This window comes from Adiantum capillus-veneris, chromosome 15, assembly GCF_014529385.1.
Source record: "Adiantum capillus-veneris isolate H3 chromosome 15, ASM1452938v2, whole genome shotgun sequence".
Lineage (NCBI taxonomy): Eukaryota > Viridiplantae > Streptophyta > Polypodiopsida > Polypodiales > Pteridaceae > Adiantum > Adiantum capillus-veneris.
In genome coordinates this window covers 114,050,307-114,070,176 of record NC_140945.1, presented here as the reverse complement: position 1 = coordinate 114,070,176, position 19,870 = coordinate 114,050,307, and the positions used below count along the sequence as shown (strand labels likewise).

Here is a 19,870-nt window from a genome sequence, read left to right as displayed (position 1 = left end):
GTTAAGGATGCGCAGGCTCATGCATTGATTGCGTTGTCTGTGAAGCGCACCATTGTTCCTCACATCCATTCAGCAAAATATGCAAAACAGGCTTGGGATATTTTAGCAGGTCTTTATGTAAGCTGCAATGAGGCTAAAATTGCTTTGCTGCGTAAAGAGCTGGAGTCGAAGATTATGCATGAGGAAGATGATATGGACACTTTCCTTGCTAGTGTCAAGGATATCAATGAGCAGCTTATTTCTACAGGTGAAGTCATTTCAGACAGTTCCCTTGTGCAGACTGTTCTTGATGCCTTACCAGATTCCTACCAGTCTTTTTCTAGTACTTGGAGACTGATGACCCAAGGAAATCCTAAAGTTGTCAAGTTTGATGCATTATGCACATTGCTGTTGCAAGAGTCACTTTCTAGAAAAAACAGGACTAGGCAGCGTGCAGTTGAACAAGCTTTTATTGCTTCTAAAAGAAAGGGTGGTTACAACAATGCAGCCACTTCTTATGGTTCTGCTACGAGTGGCAAAAATTCTATTCCTAATTCTTCTGCTGGCAGTACTTCGTCTGGAAATTCTGGTGATAAGGGCAAAAAGAAGATGCGTTGCCATTATTGTAAATCCAATCATCACTTGATCAAGTTGTGTCCTAAGTTGAAGGCCAAAGAGGCTAAGAAGAAAGAGGGTGGTTCCACTGCAAATGCTGGTTCCACTACAAATACAGCCATTGTTGAGTCTTCTGTAAAAGGAGACTGTGTTGCTGATGTCGATGCAGAATGGGCTTTTAATGCAGAGTGCACTTACAATCCTGCTGTCCGTGATGCATGCTTGTCAGTTGCTGCAGATTCACATGTGTGGTATTTCGACAGTGGTGCTACAAAGCACATTACCTCACATCGTGAATTGTTTACCTCTCTCATGGGAATTCAGTCACTCGTGCCAACAACGCCTCTTATCCAGTTCAGGGAGTTGGAAAGATTGTGCTCACTGCTGCTAATGGCAGTTCCTTCACACTTGTTGATGCACTTTATGTACCTGGGATAGAGAAGAATCTCTTGTCTGTATCCGCACTTGCTAGACTTGGACTTGTAGTCAAATTTGTGGATGACAGATGTACAGTTCATGATCTCAGTTTTGGTGATGAAATTGTTGCATCTGGGCTTTTGTGCCGTGGGTTGTATAAGCTCACTTTGTATGACAAGTGTGGACAAAATTTTGCAAATGCTGTTGCAGATTCAAGGGCTATTTCAGATGCAAAACTTTGGCATGCACGTTTTGGTCATCTGAATTTTGCCAGTTTGCTGCGTTTGCAGAAATCTGATATGGTTGCTTCTTTGCCACCTCTTGAAGCACCTGTCAAACATGTTTGTGAAGGCTGTATTTTGGGTAAGATGCAGCGTTCTAAGTTTCCAAAGGATGGTTCAGTTCGAGCCACTTGCAGGTTGCAGCTTGTGCATAGTGATGTTTGTGGGCCCATGCAAACTCCGTCCTTGGGCAATTACTTGTACTTCGTGACTTTCATTGATGATTACTCCAGGCATGCATGGGTATTTCCGCTTAAAGCAAAGTCCGAAGTTTTTATGTGCTTCAAACAATTTCTGGCTATGGCTGAAAATGTCTCGAAATGTACTATGGGCACCCTCCGTTCTGATCGAGGGGGGGAGTATATGTCTCATGAATTTAATGCATTTCTGGCTAGTCATGGGATAAAACACCAATATACAGTGCCTTATACACCTCAGCAAAATGGTGTTGTTGAGAGGAAAAATAGGTCACTGACGAAAATGGCACGATGTATGGTCAAAAGTCAAGCTTTGCCGCATTCTTTTTGGCTTGAGGCCATTATGTGTGCCACTTATGTACTTAACAGGCGTCCTACAAAAGCTTTGCAGTCTATTACTCCATATGAAGCATGGCATGATAGAAAGCCTTCTATTGAGCACATGCGTGTTTTTGGCTGTTTGGCATATGGTTTGGTGCCACAAGTGCAGCGCAGAAAATTTGATGATAAGGTTGTCAAATGTATTTTTGTTGGTTATAGTGCTGAAAGCAAAGGTTACAGGTTGTATCATCCGCAAACAAGACGTATTCTGGTTTCATGGGATGTAGTGTTTGTGAAAGATTCAGTTCAGCCCTTGCTGTCTTGTACTAGAGACAATAATGTAAGCTCACAAGACATTTATGACACTTTATTGCCTCTTTTTAGTGGTGGAAATACGAATGTAAGTTCCAATGAGGCAAATGTACAGCCTATGGGGGTTTCTGAAAATGTTTTAGATCAGCCTATGACTGATGCAGATGTACACGATGTACTTGATGCGGAAAGGGCTGAAAATGAGCAGGCTAGAGGTATGCCAAAATGGCTGGTGCACACTTTGCGTGACAGTAAATTGGATGCACCTTTGTCTAGTCGTACTCGTTCAGGATCTTGCCATGCATCTTATGCATCAAATTGTTATGCTTTGGCTGTGTCTAGTTTACATGATGTTGAGGAGCCTCTGTCTTTTGATGAAGCACAGAATTCAAAAAATTGGATGGCTGCAATGCAATCAGAATATGATGCACTTATAGAAAATGACACATGGACTTTATGTGATTTGCCTCCTCACAAAAAGGCCATTGGTACGAAGTGGGTTTACAAGTTGAAACGCAAGCCGGATGGTGAGATCGATCGCCATAAGGCTCGACTTGTTGCAAAGGGTTATGCACAGCAAAAAGGCATAGATTATGAAGAGACTTTTGCTCCCACTTGTCGTATGACTACTGTGCGTTTTCTATGTGCATTGGCAACTCATTTTGGTTGGGATGTACATCAATTAGACATTGTTACTGCTTTCTTGAATGGTGACATATTTGAGGAAGTTTATGTAACACAGCCTCGCGGTTTTGTCATAAAAGGACAAGAGGACAAAGTGTGCAAATGTAACAAGGCTTTGTATGGGTTGAAGCAATCTCCTCGTGCTTGGTATGAGAAAGCTGACACTCATTTGGTCAAACAAGGCTTTCATAACAGTCCAACAGAAAGCACATTGTATGTAAAGCGTGAGGGTGATGTACTTCTCATTGTGGTTCTTTATGTTGATGATTTGTTGATCACTGGACCAAATGAGAGACATATTGCTGAATTTAAGGCTGATTTGAATGCTACTTTCAAGATGAAAGATTTGGGGCTGTTGCATCATTATTTGGGTATACAGTTTAAGCAGTGTGATGGTGGTATTGCCTTGTGTCAGAAAAGTTACATAGAGACATTGCTATGTAAGTTTGGACTTGAGGATTGCAAACCTATTGCCACTCCCATGGAAACAGGTTTGAAGTTGAGTCTACATGATGCTGGTGATCCTGCTCATGTCACTCTTTACCAAACTGCTGTTGGCTGCCTCATTTATGTATGCAACACGAGGTCAGATATTCAGTTTGCAGTCTCACAGGTCAGCAGATTTATGCATAGCCCAGGGTCTAAGCATTGGCAGACTGTCAAGAGGATTTTCCGCTACCTTAGTGGCACTTTACATCTTGTCTTGTTTTATCCCAAGGGGGGATCATTGCCGCCAGACTTACATGCTTTTTCAGACTCAGATTGGGCTGGTTGTTTTGACACGCGAGTGTCCACAAGTGGTTTTTGTTTCATGCTTGGCAGTTCATGTATATCATGGTTGAGCAAGAAGCAACCTACTGTGGCCACTTTGAGTTGTGAGGCTGAGTACAGGGCAGTCTTCACAGCTACGGTTGAGTGTGTATGGCTCAGACGTCTTATGGCTGATTTGGGTGTTGGACAGGACACTGCCAACACTATCTACACTGACTGTCAGAGCGCATTGGCAGTTGCGAGGAACCCAATTTTTCATGCTCGCACAAAGCACATTGAGGTGCATTACCACTATGTTAGGGAGAGGCTCTCAGCAGGAGAGATCAGCTTGGCTTATGTGCCAACACAGGACAACCTTGCAGATCTTTTCACAAAGGCATTGTCTCGTGAGAAGCTTGAAGCTTTCCGCAAAGCTTTGGGCTTAATCCACTTTGTGGACTGATCCTGTCCTCAGGGCATGGCACTTCCCTTTACTCATGTGCCAACTCTCATTCACCGCATCACTCCAGGGGGGATTTGTTACCATATACATGTGGTAGTGATGTGTGTGAACACACTAGGACCGCCGGGGCATTTTTTCCCTCTTTAGGAGGTTTTTTCCCCCGTGCATTGTATATACGCCCATCACTCTAGGGCTATCTATCTTTCCATTGCACACTAAGTAACACACTCTCTATTGTGTGCCTTGAGCTTCCTTCGTCTTCTCCAAGCTGTGTGTGTTTCTCTGCAACCCTAATTCCAACAGTCGGATAGTCTTACCGTCTCTTAATACCTTGTCTTCATGTCGGAGAATAGACTCGGGCTGCAGCACCTCCTCTTGGTCCTCAATCTCCGGTGGGTCTTCAATAGTTGGTTCTTGAGGTGGCTCTCCTTTGTAAGGCTTTAATAGGCTCACATGGAAAGCATTGTGTATGAGCCAATGATTGGGAAACTTGAGTTGATAGGCCATCTCATTAATTGGCCTAAGAATCTGGAAGGGACCATAGTACCTTTTTGCTAGTTTAGCATAGTACTTTTGGTGGCCCGTAGGATTCTTGCCCGTCGTGTGCCTTAATCGAGCCTTGGGAAACTTTAATAAGACCCAATCATTTTCTTTAAAGGTTTGGGCTCTTCTGTGCTTGTCAGCATCAGTAGCCTTTTGCCTTTGCTGTGAGATAGAGATAGCATCCTTACTTTTTTGAAAAGATTCTTGTAGGTCTCGGCTATACTCATCTGCAACGAAGATCTTCCCATGTACCTTAAGTAGCAAGGGACTTTTTGATCTTCCCTCAATTACCTCGAAAGGTGCTTTTCCCGTGGAAGTCTGTACCGTGTTATTGTAAGCATACTCCACTAAGGGTAAGTACTTCTCCCATTGGGATCTTTGATCTAATTCCGTTACATAGGCTTTTAGTAGATCTAGAATGGTTAGGTTAGCTATTTCACTTTGGCCATCGGTTTGTGGATGATAGGCCGAAGAGAAGTTTAGCCTTGTCCCTAAATTCTCAAAGAGACCCTTCCAAAAATTACTGGTCATTCTAGGATCTCTATCCAACACTATGGACATTGGCAAGCCATGGTACTTGAAAATTTGTGAAATGAAGAGGGTTGCCATTTGATGGGCTTTGATAGTCTTTTTGACAGGTATAAAATGAGCTTTTTTACTAAACCTGTCTACTATCGTCCATATTCCCGTATTCCCATGGATAGACTTAGGCAATCCAAAAATAAAATCCATGAATATGCTCTCCCATGGTGAATTAGGGATTGGCAAGGGTTCCCTCTATCAAATTTAGTCTTTTGGCATACCACACGTTAAGAAACATACTCTTGTATGTTCACTTTCATGGTAGGCTAATAGAAATATGTTTCAATTCCCTTTAAGGTAGACTGAATCCCTCTATGCCCCGCATACAGTGGAGCATGAGATTCATACATTACTTTCTCACGTAGTGAGTTAGTAACGCATAGTCTATTGCCATAGAGAAGATAACCATCTTGTAAAGTAAATGGTTCTTCTTTCTTCCCTAATGCACGGGATGAAATCACATCTCTAAAATCGGAATCAATAGCATACTCATCTATCATTGAAGATAGATCATTGTGAGTTGCTATGGAAACCGCATTCACTCTCGGCCGTCTTGAGAGTGCATCAGCTACTTGATTATGCTTGCCAGCAATGTGAGCAATATGAAAACGAAATTGCAAAAGGAAATTTTCCCACCTCATTTGTTTGTCGGAGATCTTGGTCTGCGTCATGAAGTACTTAAGACTTTGGTGATCCGTTCGCAGAATGAAAGGAGTCCCCAATAAATAATGCTTCCATGAGTCTAAGGCATGTAGAACTGCAAAGAGTTCCGTTTCGTATATGCCTAGAGCTTGCTCAACAGGGTCAAGCCTTCGACTCTCATAGCCTATGGCGTGCCCTTCTTGGAGCAAAACAGATCCAAGGCAATCACCACAAGCATCACATTGGACCTCAAATGGTTTTGGAGATCCGGTAGTGTAAGCACAGGTTGAGAGATAAGCTTTTCTTTAAGCTTTTCGAAAGCATTGTTCTCCTTAGCAGACCATGTATACCTAATTTTTTTCTTTGTTAGATCATGTAATGGTCCCGCAATTTGTGAGAACTTTTCTATGAAGTGTATATAGTATGCACACATACCTATAAATCTTCTTAGTTCATGAAGATTCCTTGGTTTAGGCCATCCTTTTATTACCTCTAACTTTGATGGATCCATTTGGATGCCATCTTGAGAGATAATGTGACCTAAATATAGAACCTCTTGCAAGAAAAATTCACTTTTCTTTCGATTAACATAAAGTTTATTCTTTCTTAAAACTTGAAATATTACCTGGAGATGTTGCTTGTGTTCGTCTAATAAATTAGAGTAGAAGATAATATCATCAAAGAACACTCCAATGAAGATTCGATGAGGCCTAAACAACTTCTCCATCAAGCAGTTGAATGTGGCTGGTGCATTGGTCAAGCCAAAAGGCATGACAATGTATTCGTAAAGACCAAATGTGGTGCGAAATGCGGTCTTTACAATGTCTTGATCAACTATCCTTATTTGATGATAGCCACTTTTTAGGTCAATCCTACTGAAGTAGGTCGATCCTTGTAGCTTATCAAATAGGTCTTCTACCCGTGGAACGGGAAACCTATTCTTGATAGTGATCCTATTTAGTGCTCTATAGTCGACACACATACGATATGTGCCGTCTTTCTTTTGCACTAATAGCACAGGTGAGCAAAATGGAGATGAGCTAGGCCTAACCATGCCCTTCTCAACTAACTCATGCACTTGCCGCATAATCTCCTCTTGTTGAGCTTGAGAAACTCTATAAGGAGGTTTATTAGGCGGTGAACTTCCTGAAAGAAGTTAAATTGCATGGTAATCATTACCTCGTTTAGGAGGTAGCTCACAAGGGACGTCGTCAATAGAAACATCTTGAAACCCCTTGAGAAAATTGGATAACTCTAATTCCTTTTGGTTACTTTTATTTTCTTTTGCTAAAGCATTAGGTTCATTTTGAGAATCTTTAACAAAAATCATGTACATGGAAATAGAGCTCTTTATTGACTTGCTGAAAGCTAGTGTATGTACAATGGGGATAGTGTTACCCATTTCCTTAGCATCTATATACATGTCTTTTTCCCTGAACTTAAAGGAGATTCTCCTTTCAGGAAATTTAACATTGGCAGCCAGGCGGTCAAACCATGGTGCCCCTAGGATTACATCCTCATGCTTGAGAGGAGAGATAAATAAGTCCTCTTTGTCCACATAGCTTTGAACATGAAGCCTCAATTTCTCGATTAAGGGAGTGACTGAAGCTTCTTGCTCCTTGAAAGCACTGTCTGTGGGTAGGACATCTCCCATCTCGTAAGCTTGTATGCCTAGCTTGGTGGCCAACTCTATAGATATAAAATTGTGAGTAGAACCAGGGTCAAAGAGAATAAAAGCATCATGTTCTCTTACCTTTCCCCAAGCATGGCATAGAGGAGATCCTTTGTGATGAGTTTGGTGAGTCTCCTCCTCTTGGATTTCAACCAAGGAAGCTCTAGGAGGATCTTGGCGGTTGTTCTTTTGGGGACAAGCGCGGTACGCATGCCCTTGTTTGCCGCACTTAAAACACTGGTTATCCTTGCGATAACGCTCAAGCTCTTCAGGAGAGAGTTTGTTCTTACCTTTGTAAACTCCCTTCTCTTTAGCTTTGTTGGAGTTTCCCTTAGGAGACTTTTGGACATTGTCCTTCCCCTTAGGCTCGTTAGAACCCTTGTTTTTCGTGGGTTTATTATTTCTTTTAGCCCCCGTTTGGAAGTTGATTCGAGAGGCCACCATAGTATGGTGTATTACCGCCGATATGGTACGTGGCATTTGGGAGTTGACATACTCTGCCATTTCTTCGGTTAAGCCTGCACAAAATTGTTGCTTTTGCTCTCCAAAATCCAACTTTTTGAAGACAGTGGCTTTGAGTTGTAGGTCCCAAAACTTGTCTACATATTTGTGGATGGTGTTAAGTATGGAGCCTGATTTACCCCTGTAATTTTCTGTGGTAAAAACGCACATTTGTAAGGACCCCATTATGAGGAGAAGCCATCATGCGTGAAGGAAAATCACTCACTGGAAACAAAAATTTTCACGGACAAGAATCAGGGGCAACTTTTTCGCAGGAATATTATGGCCGGACGGCGGCCGAAAAGTGGTCGGAAAACAACCGGTCGGTTGGCCGGTGGCCAGTAGTCAATGGCCGATGGCCGGTGGCCGGAAGTCAATGGCCGGTGGCCGGTGGCCGAATTCAATGGCCGATGGCCGAATTCAAAAGCGGACTTGTCTTCTCAAGGGCGGCCACACATGGGCGGATTGGAGGGTCCGATTTGGACTTATTCGCACAAGGGCGGCTACACATGGCTGTCTCTCATAAGAGAGGGCAGCCCTTTTGGCCTATAAAAGGAGGCCATTTCTACACACATTTCATAGTGTGAAGTTGATGCAACAAGGTGAGTGTGAGGTGGTGAGAGTGAAGCAAGGCGGGAGCTCCATTAAGGGTATAATCCCTTTGTAAACTACTTCTTGTTTTGAAGTACTAAAGCCATTGAGTGGCTGCTTTCCCGTGGACGTAGCCCACATTGGGTGAACCACGTATATCGTGTGTACTCTCTCTCTCTCTCTCTCTCTCTCTACTTTATAATCTCGTGTATATAAATCTGTCTCTCTCCATTAAGTAATCTACTCAATTATCTATTTAGCTACGTCTTATTTCCTAACAACTGGTATCAGAGCAAGGTTTGCTCGGAGCTAAATTATCTCAAGGAAAGGATTCCTTGAATTGAGTGAGAGTTATGGCGGAGGAAGGGAAGCTCAAGATTGAGAAGTTCAACGGCAAAAAATACCAACATTGGAAGATGTAGATTGAAGACTATCTCTACTAGAAGGACCTCTATTTGCCACTAGGCGGTCTTGCAAAGAAGCCCGCAACAATGGCAGATGAAGCATGGATTGTCCTTGATCGAAAGGCACTGGGAACAATCCGGTTAAGCTTGGCGTCAACGGTGGCCTTCAATGTTTTGGAGATGAAGACCACGGAGGACTTGATGAAGTCACTTGACGACTTCTACGAGAAACCATCGGCATCCAATAAGGTATTTCTTATGAAGCGCTTGTTCAATCTAAAGATGGCAGAGAATGGTTCAGTTGCAGAACACCTAAATGACTTTAACACAAACATAAGTCAACTTCGATCAGTGAAAATCAATTTTGATGGCGAAGTGCGAGCTCTCCTTATACTATCATCTCTACCGGATAGTTGGGACAGCCTTGTGATGGCTGTAAGTAATTCTATCTCTGGCACAAGTACTCTTAAGTTTGATGATGTTGTGGGTGTTCTCCTAAGCGAGGAAATGCGAAGGAGAAGCACAGGAGAATCATCAAGTGCTGCACTATCAGTGGAAACAAGAGGAAGGCCTAAGGAGAGGTTCAAAAACCAAAAGGGTCGTGATCGCTCAAGGTGGAGCAAGTCACGCACAAAGTGAGTTGTTGAATGTTGGAACTGCGGCAAGAAGGGCCACGTCAAGAAGGATTGCTGGTCCAAGAAGAAGAAGGAGACAGAGTCTCAAGACAACAAGCCAACATCGGAGGCCAATGTGGCAAGTAAAGTAGAGCAAGATGCTCTAATTCTCTCATTAGACAATGTGTCTAATTCCTGGATAGTAGATTCCGGGGCTTCATTCCATGCGACACCACACAAGCAACATTTCCAAGACTACACCAAAGGTAATTTTGGGTATGTATACTTGGGAGATTGTCGGCAAAGGTACAGTTTCTGTCAAAACTGCTAACGAAAATGAATGGAAGCTTAAAGATGTTAGGCATGTTCCTTCTCTTCGCAAAAATTTGATCTCTACAGGACAATTGGACGATGAAGGTCACAACATTGCATTCAGAAACAAATGGTGGAAGATCTCAAAGGGATCTTTGGTGGTTGCCAAGGGTGAAAAAGTCGGTACACTTTACTTGTGTATTGTTAGCACGCAACCTTCAGCTTGTGCAGCAACTACAGAAGTTGACAGTGCGGTGTGGCACTACCGACTTGGGCATATGAGTGCCAAAGGAATGCAAATCCTTCAAACAAAGAAGCTTCTACCAGGTTTGAAAGAAGTGGACTTAGAGTTCTGTGAAGATTGTGTTTACGGTAAACAAAAGAGGGTAAAATTTCAAAAATCAGGAAATGAAAGAAAAAATAAAAAACCTGAGTTGGTTCATTCTGATGTTTGGGGTCCTCCAAGTACACCATCACTTGGTGGCTCATTGTACTATGTAACATTCATAGAGGATGCGACTAGAAAAACATGGGTTTATGTCATGAAGAATAAATCCGATGTATTTTCCATATTTCAAAGGTGGAAAGCCTTTGTGGAGAATGAAACAGGTACTAAGGTTAAATGCCTCAGATCCGACAATGGAGGCGAATATTGTAGCCAAGCTTTTGAAAGCTTTTGTGCTAGCAATGGCATTCAGAGGCAAAGGACAACCCCAAGGACACCTCAACAAAATGGGATTTCGGAAAGGATGAACAGGACAATCATGGAATGAGCACGAAGCATGCGGCTACATGCAGGCCTACCGCTTGATCTTTCGGCGGAAATTGTAAGTATGTCTGTGTACTTAATCAATCGGTCACCCTCAACGGCATTGGATGGGGGAGTTCCAGAAGAGGCATGGACAGTTAAACCGGTGAATTATGCATTTCTCAAAGTGTTTGGGTGTGAGGCTTTCATGCACATAGATAGAAGCATAAGATCAAAGTTAGATGCAAAGTCCAAAAAGTGTTTCTTCATTGGCTATGGTGAAGGAGACTTTGGGTATCGCCTATGGAATCCTGAAGATGGTAAAATCTTAAGGAGTAGGGATGTAATTTTTAACGAACAAAATATGTACAAAGATTACTTGGAAAGAAAACAAACAAAAGAAACAGGTGATGAGTAAATGGAGCTTGAGGACGGTGAAGACTCAAGGACTGCAAACGGTGACAATGTGAAACAACGTCAACCAAATGAGGAGCCTCAACCTATTCCCCGAAGATCTACAAGAGCAAGTAGACCTCCAGAAAGGTTTGTTCCTTCCTTCAACCATCTCTTGATCTCAGATTCTGGAGAGCCGGAATCATATGAAGAAGCTATGCAACATGAATCCAAAGAAGAATGGACGAAGAGCATGCAAGTGGATATGGACTCACTACATCGCAACCAAACATGGGAGTTGGTTGAGTTGCCTAAAGGTAAGCGGGCACTTCAAAACAAATGGGTGTACAAGCTAAAGGAAGAAGAAGGTGGGGAGAAAAGGTACAAGTCTAGGCTTGTGGTAAAAGGTTTTTCTCAAAAGAAAGGTATTGACTTCAATGAAATATTTTCTCATGTTGTAAAAATGAACTCAATTAGGCTTGTCTTAAGCCTTGTGGCTGCTCATGATCTAAATCTCGAGCAAATGGATGTAAATACGGCATTCCCTCACGGTGACTTAGAGGAGGAAATCTACATGCTTCAACCAAAGGGGTATGACGTAAAAGGTAAGGAGAAAATGGTTTGCAGATTAAAGAAGAGCTTGTATGGTTTAAAGCAAGCATAAAGACAATGGTACTTGAAGTTTGATCGATGGATGTTGGATCATGGATTCACAAGATGCAACTCGGATAACTGCGTCTACACGAAGAATTTGGGAGATGGAAAATTCATCATCCTAATGTTGTATGTTGATGACATGTTGATTGCAAGTGCTAACATGCAGGACATGAAAGACCTAAAAGAGGAGCTGTCCAAATATTTTTCAATGAAAGATTTAGGTGCTGCAAAGAGGATACTTGGTATGAAAATATCAAGGGACAGGACGAAGAAGACAATAAAGCTATCTCAATAAGATTACATCAAGAAGGTACTAGAAAGGTTTGCAATGCAAAATGCAAAACCAGTTTCTACACCTTTGGCTGGTCATTTTAAACTAACGAAGGATATGTGTCCAAAGACACAAGAGGAGATAGCCTATATGTCTAAAGTTCCATATGCTGTAGCGGTAGGTTCTCTAATGTATGCTATGGTCTGGACAAGGCCAGACATTGCACATGCAGTGGGAGTTGTGAGTAGGTTCATGGACAACCCAGGTAAAGAGAATTGGCAAGCTATGAAGTGGATACTTAGGTATCTAAAAGGGACAACAACAAATGATTTGTATTTCGTAGGAACTGATATTTTTCTAGAAGGGTATGCTGATGCAGATATGGCAGGTGACAAAGATACTCGAAGGAGCACTACTGGCTATGTGTTCACGGTTGGAGGCACAGCAGTGAGCTGGGCTTCAAAGCTGCAGAAAGTGGTTTCACTTTCTACCACGGAAGCAGAGTATGTAGCAATGACGGAGGCAAGCAAAGAAATTCTGTGGCTTCACAGATTCTTAGAAGAGCTTGGATTCAAACAAGACAATTGTGTCTTGTACAGTGATAGCCAAAGCGCTATCCATCTTGCGAAGAACTCAGCCTTTCATTCAAGGACAAAGCACATTGAGGTGAGATATCACTTCATACGCACTCTTTTGGGGAGGGACAACTAAAGCTAGGAAAGGTGCATACAAGTGAAAATCCTGCAGACATGTTTACAAAGGTGGTCAACAAGGAGAAGTTGAGCTTTTGCTCATCTTCAATCGGCATTCAAGGATAAGAATCCAGAATGGAAAGCAGTCACAGGTTTGGTTTAGAGATCAGTCTCCAAGTGGGAGATTGTTAAGTATGGAGCCTGATTTACCCTTGTAATTTTTTGTGGTAAAAACGCACATTTGTAAGGCCCCCATTATGAGGAGAAGCCATCGTGCGTGAAGGAAAATCACTCACCGGAAACCAAAATTTTCATGGACAAGAATCAGGGGCAACTTTAAAGGCCCCGAGACTTTTTTTCGCCGGAATATTCTTTTTCGTCGGAATATTATGGCCGGCCGGCGGCCGGAAAGTGGTCGGAAAACAATCGGTCGGTTGGCCGGTAGTCAATGGCCGATGGCCGGTGGCTGGTGGTCGGAAGTCAATGGCCGGTGGCCGAATTCAAAAGCGGACTTGTCTTCTCAAGGGCGGCCACACATGGGCGGATTGGAGGGTCCGATTTGGACTTATTCGCACAAGGGCAGCTACACATGGCTGTCTCTCATAAGAGAGGGCAGCTCTTTTGGCCTATAAAAGGAGGCCATTTCTACACACATTTCATAGTGTGAAGTTGATGCAACAAGGTGAGTGTGAGGTGGTGAGAGTGAAGCAAGGAGGGAGCTCCATTAAGGGTATAATCCCTTTGTTTTGAAGTACTAAAGCCATTGAGTGGTTGCTTTCCCGTGGACGTAGCCCACATTGGGTGAACCACGTATATCGTGTGTACTCTCTCTCTCTCTCTACTCTATAATCTCGTGTATATAAATCTGTCTCTCTCCATTAAGTAATCTACTCAATTATCTATTTAGCTACGTCTTATTTCCTAACAGATGGATTCATAGGGAGAGAGCTTTAGGCTTCGCCATTCGGTGAGTACTTTGTCTTTGGCATCAGTGGCCAAAAACTGCTTCATAATGGAAGCTCTTAAAGCTTTCCATGTTCGTGGAGCTTCACCGTTGGCTCGTAGGCTAGACCACCATTGCCTGACGGACTTTTGAAAGTGCATAGCTACATGGAGTATCTTAGAGGACTCCGTGAAGCCCTCATCTCCAGACGCCGCATCAAATTGCTGGATAAAGGCCAAGACTTCGTCCGTAGCACCAAAGGTACCATCATAGGTAAGGAAAGAGATGCTCTTCCCTCCCTCTTTGAACTTCTTTAGTTTGGATGACCTCTTCCACGCGGCATAGGATTTCCTATGGCCTCTTCTTTTTGATGGTTCAAAGGTTGCACCATCACTTTCTTCAGAAGGTGAAAAATTTGAAGAAGGTGGAGAAGAGGGTGACCTCTTTCTCGCCTTTTTTTTGTCTTGATCTTCTTTGTATTCACCATCACTTTCATAAGAGGAAGAGGATGATGAAGATGGAGAAGAGGATGTCCTCTTTCTCGCCTTTTTCTTCTCTTGCTTTTTATCATCCCTCTTTGAATTATGATGTGGAGAAGGGTGCGATGGTCTTCTCCACTTTGGTGGTGATGGAGAGCGTTTAGCCCGCCGTCTTCGTGGGGCCATCTCCGCCGAGGTGGAGGGAGACTCACTTCTTTCTCGTTCCTTCAGTGAAGGCTCTTGAGTTCTCCTTTGGGAAGGAGATGCATCATCAAGAAGTAAATTCTTGAGCCCTTCGTATGGATTCTCTTCTTCTTCCCGAATCGGAGAGAGACCTCTTTTAGTAGTCTCACAAGGAGGCTTCCTAGGTGTTCTCTCGTCATGGTGATGAGCTTGGAGAATCCCGTGAGCACGGAGCTGCCGTTACACTTCACTTTGGAGAGATGGATTGCCCATGGCTTGTTGAAGCCTAGAAACAAGATAGTTAACAAGCATTGAAGCATCATTAATAGCTTGCTCATGAGCAAAATCAAAGTTATCAACATTAATTTTACTCTCTTTACTATTGTCAGCCATTCTAACAACTTTTAGGTGTAAACTTTTTAGGTGTACTTTGGCACTTCAAGCCCTAGTTTCTACTCCTCTTTACCCCTTTAGAAAAAGCACTCAAGCTATTGTACTGCGGCTCAAATACCATTCATTGCAAAGAATAGAAGAGAGGGTCTTTCGACACCAAAACAGCACCGGCTCCTGTCAAGCTTCTAATAGCTCAATAGTGGTTAATCCCCGTAGGACTCCACTATTAAGACCATAGCTCTCGACGGTGATTCCCCATTAACTGCACAAAGGCAGGCGCACTGCAAGGCTGAAAAATCCCTATTCTACTTACTCACAGGCAATTAATAATACCAACCATTTATAGCTAGCTTGAGGACCTCCCTTCTTGAGCAAGAAAAGAGAAACCTTGTGCTCTGATACCAATGTAACATTTAATGGCCTAATAACTTGTGTGTAGCGGAAATTAGCATGAACATAGTGGGCATTTCATTAGAATAGATTCCTAATGAGAATTACAAGAGTGCTTGGGTGGAGAGAGCAAAAAAAAGCATAACACCTAGTTAGATAGCATGAACAATACTTTCAAAAGAGAGAGAAATTAAGCAATTGACAACAGTTGAGGACCGGATTTGCATGGAGCCGATCCCCCCTCCAAAAGGCTTTGTATTATGGTTTCTCCCATCAAGAGAGACATTGTACAATACAATTCTTTGTGTTCCTTTAAGATTAGCTATTGCAATGAAGATGAAAGCTTCATGCACTAAGAAAAAAACTTAGCAAACAAAACTTCAATTATCCCCGTTCTCAGACCCAAGACCTCACACACCTTCGAAGATGGTGAGCGCTAGCAGGGTATGAGAGTAGATTGAGAGGAAGGAGTATCTTACGAGAAAGATGTACATCTTCTCACATAATCACTCATAATAGCATAGCTTAGCTTAGTAATTAGCTTGGTAGAGGAGATGAGCATGCATTGAAGCTTGGCTCTTGGTTGGATTTGCATCCACATGCCAAGAGTGTGTCGATGTAGGCTTCTATCTTACGAGAAAGATGTACATCTCCTCACATAATCACTCATATTAGCATAGCTTAGCTTAGTAATTATCTTGGTAGAGGAGATGAGCATGCATTGAAGCTTGGATCTTGGTTGGATTTGCATCCACATGCCAAGAGTGTGTCGATGTAGGCTTCTATCTCACAAGCTTGGAGTAGGTGATGAGTTCTCCATTAAAGCTTGGGAAGAGATATTCTTATCTTTCTTCACACATGAGATTGTGTGTGTGTGTGTGTGTGTTAATGCCTTGCAAAAATCAGACCCCTCTCTCTCTTGGGCCAGCCCTCTTGCTATTTGCTCTTACTCAACCCTCATTGGCCCTCCCCAAGTCAAGCCAATGACTATTGAGCAGCTTAAGTGATAGCCTTCTGACATGTGTCCCCCTTTCCCCTTTTGTGAGAGCTTTAGGTTAATTATTAATTCAATTAAACTCTCATTGGACCCCTTTTCCCCTGACCAATAGGAGTCAGGCAAGCCATTGGGCTGCTGAATGCTCATTGGACCCCTTGGGAGACTGTCCAATAGTCTTCTAGAGGACTTAATTCTCATTGGTTCTTTTATTAAGTGTTTTTAAATTAATTAAACTAGATTTACTCTAGCCTAATTCTCATTGGTCCACCTCCAAGGCCATCCAATAGGAATTGGGCACACCTTGTGGGCATCTGGGCTAGGGATCTGACATGTGTCCCTAATTCCCTTTGTGTAAAGGGAGCCTGTGTGTGTGTGTGTGTGTGTGTGTGTGTGTGTGTGTGACTTTCTCTCTCATCCCCTACTCCCAAGGCTCGCCCCCTCCTATGTAGGGATTTGAAAAGACTTTTTGGTCACACACAAAGCATCCAATTTCCCCTAGGGTTGACCTTTGGACACAACCTTTGAATTTTGGAACCTTAGCATTTTGGAAGTCTTAGTGGGCTGGACCTTAGGGTCTTTTTAGCCCATTGTTGCACATGGCTCTTTTGCAGATGCCCCCCCCTTTGGATCCCTATTTTCCCTCCTTTGGATCCCTACTGTGGCCGGTCTGCTAGCTTAACCAATATTCTAGCTTTTTCTCCCCTGTCACTTCCCCATATTAAATGATCAGTTTAACATGAGAAAATCATTTAGGAGAATTAGATATTGATTATTATGACATCAGCATCTTGCTTAGAGCTACATGCCTTCAAGATGCATGCATAGGTGATTACATCTATAGAGGCCCTCACTTTGCATCTGCTGAAAACAAACTAGAGCTTTCTGTCCGTGCCCACGTGGGATAAATCTTGCAATTAGTGCATTGCAAGAGTGCACACTCCAGACAGGAATCTCCTGGAGCCTTTAAGATGTAAGCGTAGAATTCAAGACAAAAGTATAGGTAACTGAATTTTGAGAGATACACTTGCTTTTGCATCCGCTAAAAACAGCCTAGAGATTTTTGGCGCTGCTCTTGTTGCGCACATCCGCAATTAGTGCATTCCAAGAGGTGACATTCCGGACAGGAAGCTCCTCAAGCACTTTTTATGCTTTCTCAAGTGCACCACATTAAACATACATAACGACCAAGACAGTGCCAAGCACGGTAGCTTCCTGTGCCCTTGTCGAGCATATCCTACAATCAGTGTGTTCCAAAAGACGACATCCTGCACCACATGTGGCATACATATCGACCAAGGCATTGCCAAGCATGGCAATTGTTGGCAACAACCCCTGGCTAACAATATCATAGTGATTTTTCAGGCCAATATCAACATCTTGATGCACGCTTATGTGATTGCATTTGGAGAGACGCCCTCACTTTGCATCCCCATTGAAAGTAGCCAAGAGCTTTATAGCCCTGCTTCTGGTGCGTGTATCCTGCACTGAATGCATTCCAAGAGACAACATTCCAGATAGAACGATTCTCAGACACTTTTTATGATTTCTCAAGCACACCACATTTAGCATACACTGTTGATCAAGGCAACGCCAACAATGACATCTTTTTTCAACAGCCTCACTAGCATCCATGATCTTTGATGTTGAAGCCTCGATGGCCGTGTTCTCATCTGCTATCCTAGATCCTTGAGCATACTTTACCAGGAAGCTTTGCAAGAATGCATACATATCGACAAAGACAGTGCCAAGCATGACATATCATCATCTCAAGCGCACCACATTTTTAGCATACATATCACCCAAGGCAATGCCAAGCACGACATATTTTTTCAATAGCCTCACTAACATCCATGACCTTTGGTGCTGAAGCCTCGAGGCGACATTCTGAGTAGGAAGCTCCTCGAGCACTTTTTTTGCTTTCTGAAGCGCACCACATTTGGCATACATATCGACCAAGACAGTACAAAGCTCGACATCTTTCTCAAGCGCACCACATTTGGCATACATATGAACAAAGACAGTGCCTAGCACGACATCTTTTTTCAACAAAATCTGACAAACAATATAAGTGTAATTTTTTGTGCCGATATCAGCATCTTGCACCACATGCCTTCAAGATGCATGCGTAGGTGATTGCATCTACTGAAAACAAACTAGATCTTTCTCCTGTGGGGCAAATCCTGCAATCAATGCATTCCAAGAGTCCACACTCCGGATAGGAAGCTGAAAATAGACTAGAGCTTTCTGGCCCTGCTTCTGTAGTGCGTATCCCATGACCAGTGCATTCCAAGCATTTGCATCTGCTAAAAACAGCCTAGAGTTTTATGGCTCTACTCTTGTTATGCACATCCCACATTCAATGCATTCCAAGAGGCGAAATTTCAGACAGGAAGCTCCTCAAGCAGTTTTTGTGCTTTGTCAAGCGCACCACATTGGGCATAGATATCGACCAAGGTAGTGACATTACAGCCCTGTTTGCAGCGGGCAGGGTGAATAAGAGCAGAACAACAGTCTGCCATTTAATTTGAAGTCTGGTATTTGGGCAGCGAGCCTCTTGCAAACCTTGGCCCCTACTGAGAGATGGAAGTTGATAGGCTCTCTGTGGGTGGACATCCTCATGTGTGCGGGAGCCTGCAAAACAGGCCAGCTGAACAGCTCAAGCAACTCATGCTGGGTGGTGAGTTCCTCACTCATCTTTGGGTCTCGTTGGGCCATCTGGGCTGTGGGGCCCAATGACGTCCACCTCAGGCCAACTACTTCTCACACATAACACAGAGACATGGGGATGTTTAGTATTTAGGGTCAAGCTCAGAGCACTCAGTACTGAAAACATGTCGTAGACTCTGCAGACTCTGCACTTAGATTGGTCAAAAAGTGTCCCTGTGTCAGTCCCAAGCTTCTAGCCTTAAACTTTCTGCTTGGGGTGGAAAATTTCCTTGTTCCTAGTAGCTGCACAGACATTATGTTTGCTCAATTTAACTGACTACCTCACTAGTATAAACCTGGATGAAGTATAATCCACTGAAAACATCAATCTATACAATATTTTCCCCGATGAAGTCGCCAACCTATAGATGGAAAGTTGTCCATAGAAAATGTAGGAGAATCATAAGACTTTTTCTATTGGTCACAACAAAGACAGTACTGTAGGCACAACAAACAATTGTGTCTCTTCTTCGAAAATGCAAACTCCTCCCTATCTTGAGCCCAATCTTGAGCCATGTTCAATGCAATAGTGGAGACATTTTCTACTACAATAGCTTGCAAGGTCTCATGCATGCATGGCCAATGACCACCTCGCAAACATCATTCCTGAAGTCATCTACACAACCATCATCCTTTTCATCAGAGCTTTGTTCTGCCTTTTGTGATGCAGCCTGTGCACCAACCATCCAACTGCCTTCTGGAACTGTCTAGGAAGAGCTGAGCTCCTTCATGATGAATATGCTCGTCTACCTTGTAAGAATGAAGCTGACCTATAGCTTTATTGTAGTTAGCAGTAGCATGTTTTGAGAGTGTAATGTGACGCTGTTGCCATTTGTCTATGTAAAACTACTCTACCTGCACATCATAGTGGTTTTGCCAATTTTCTTGTAGCTCCTTTGGTACTAATGGCCTTCCAAGCTCGTCGATTAGCTACGCTGTCTATACATGCCCAAATAAAGGGTCTCGGATCGGGTACAGGTGATTGCATCTGCTGAGAAAAATCTAGAGCATCCTGAAATCACTACATTCCAAGAGTCCACACTCCGGAATCTGGCGCTACTATTGTTGTGCACATCCCCAATCAGTGCATTCTGAGAGGCGACATTCCAGACAAGAAGCTCCTCAAGCACTTTTTGTG

The 19,870-nt window shown here is 43.1% G+C and overlaps 1 protein-coding gene across 1 annotated transcript; it reads right to left on the bottom strand.

The window, feature by feature from the left end:
* Window positions 1-18,843: 18,843 nt before the first annotated feature.
* Window positions 18,844-19,418, bottom strand: LOC147441308 (uncharacterized). The gene is made up of 3 exons (XM_086483696.1): window positions 19,323-19,418; window positions 19,095-19,146; window positions 18,844-18,968 (listed from the first exon to the last, which is right to left on the bottom strand). The coding sequence occupies exons 1-3, from the start codon at window positions 19,416-19,418 to the stop codon at window positions 18,844-18,846; spliced, it is 273 nt and encodes a 90-aa protein (XP_086339822.1).
* Window positions 19,419-19,870: the final 452 nt, after the last annotated feature.

Excerpts from the sequence above, each read along its gene's own strand:
- LOC147441308 (XM_086483696.1), bottom strand. The coding sequence starts at position 19,418 with ATGGTTGGTGCACAGGCTGCATCACAAAAGGCAGAACAAAGCTCTGAT. Across the intron at positions 19,147-19,322 it reads TCAGGAATGATGTTTGCGAG|AAAAAGTCTTATGATTCTCC; the intron begins GTGGTCATTGGC and ends TGTGACCAATAG. Across the intron at positions 18,969-19,094 it reads GGACAACTTTCCATCTATAG|GAACAAGGAAATTTTCCACC; the intron begins GTTGGCGACTTC and ends TGCAGCTACTAG.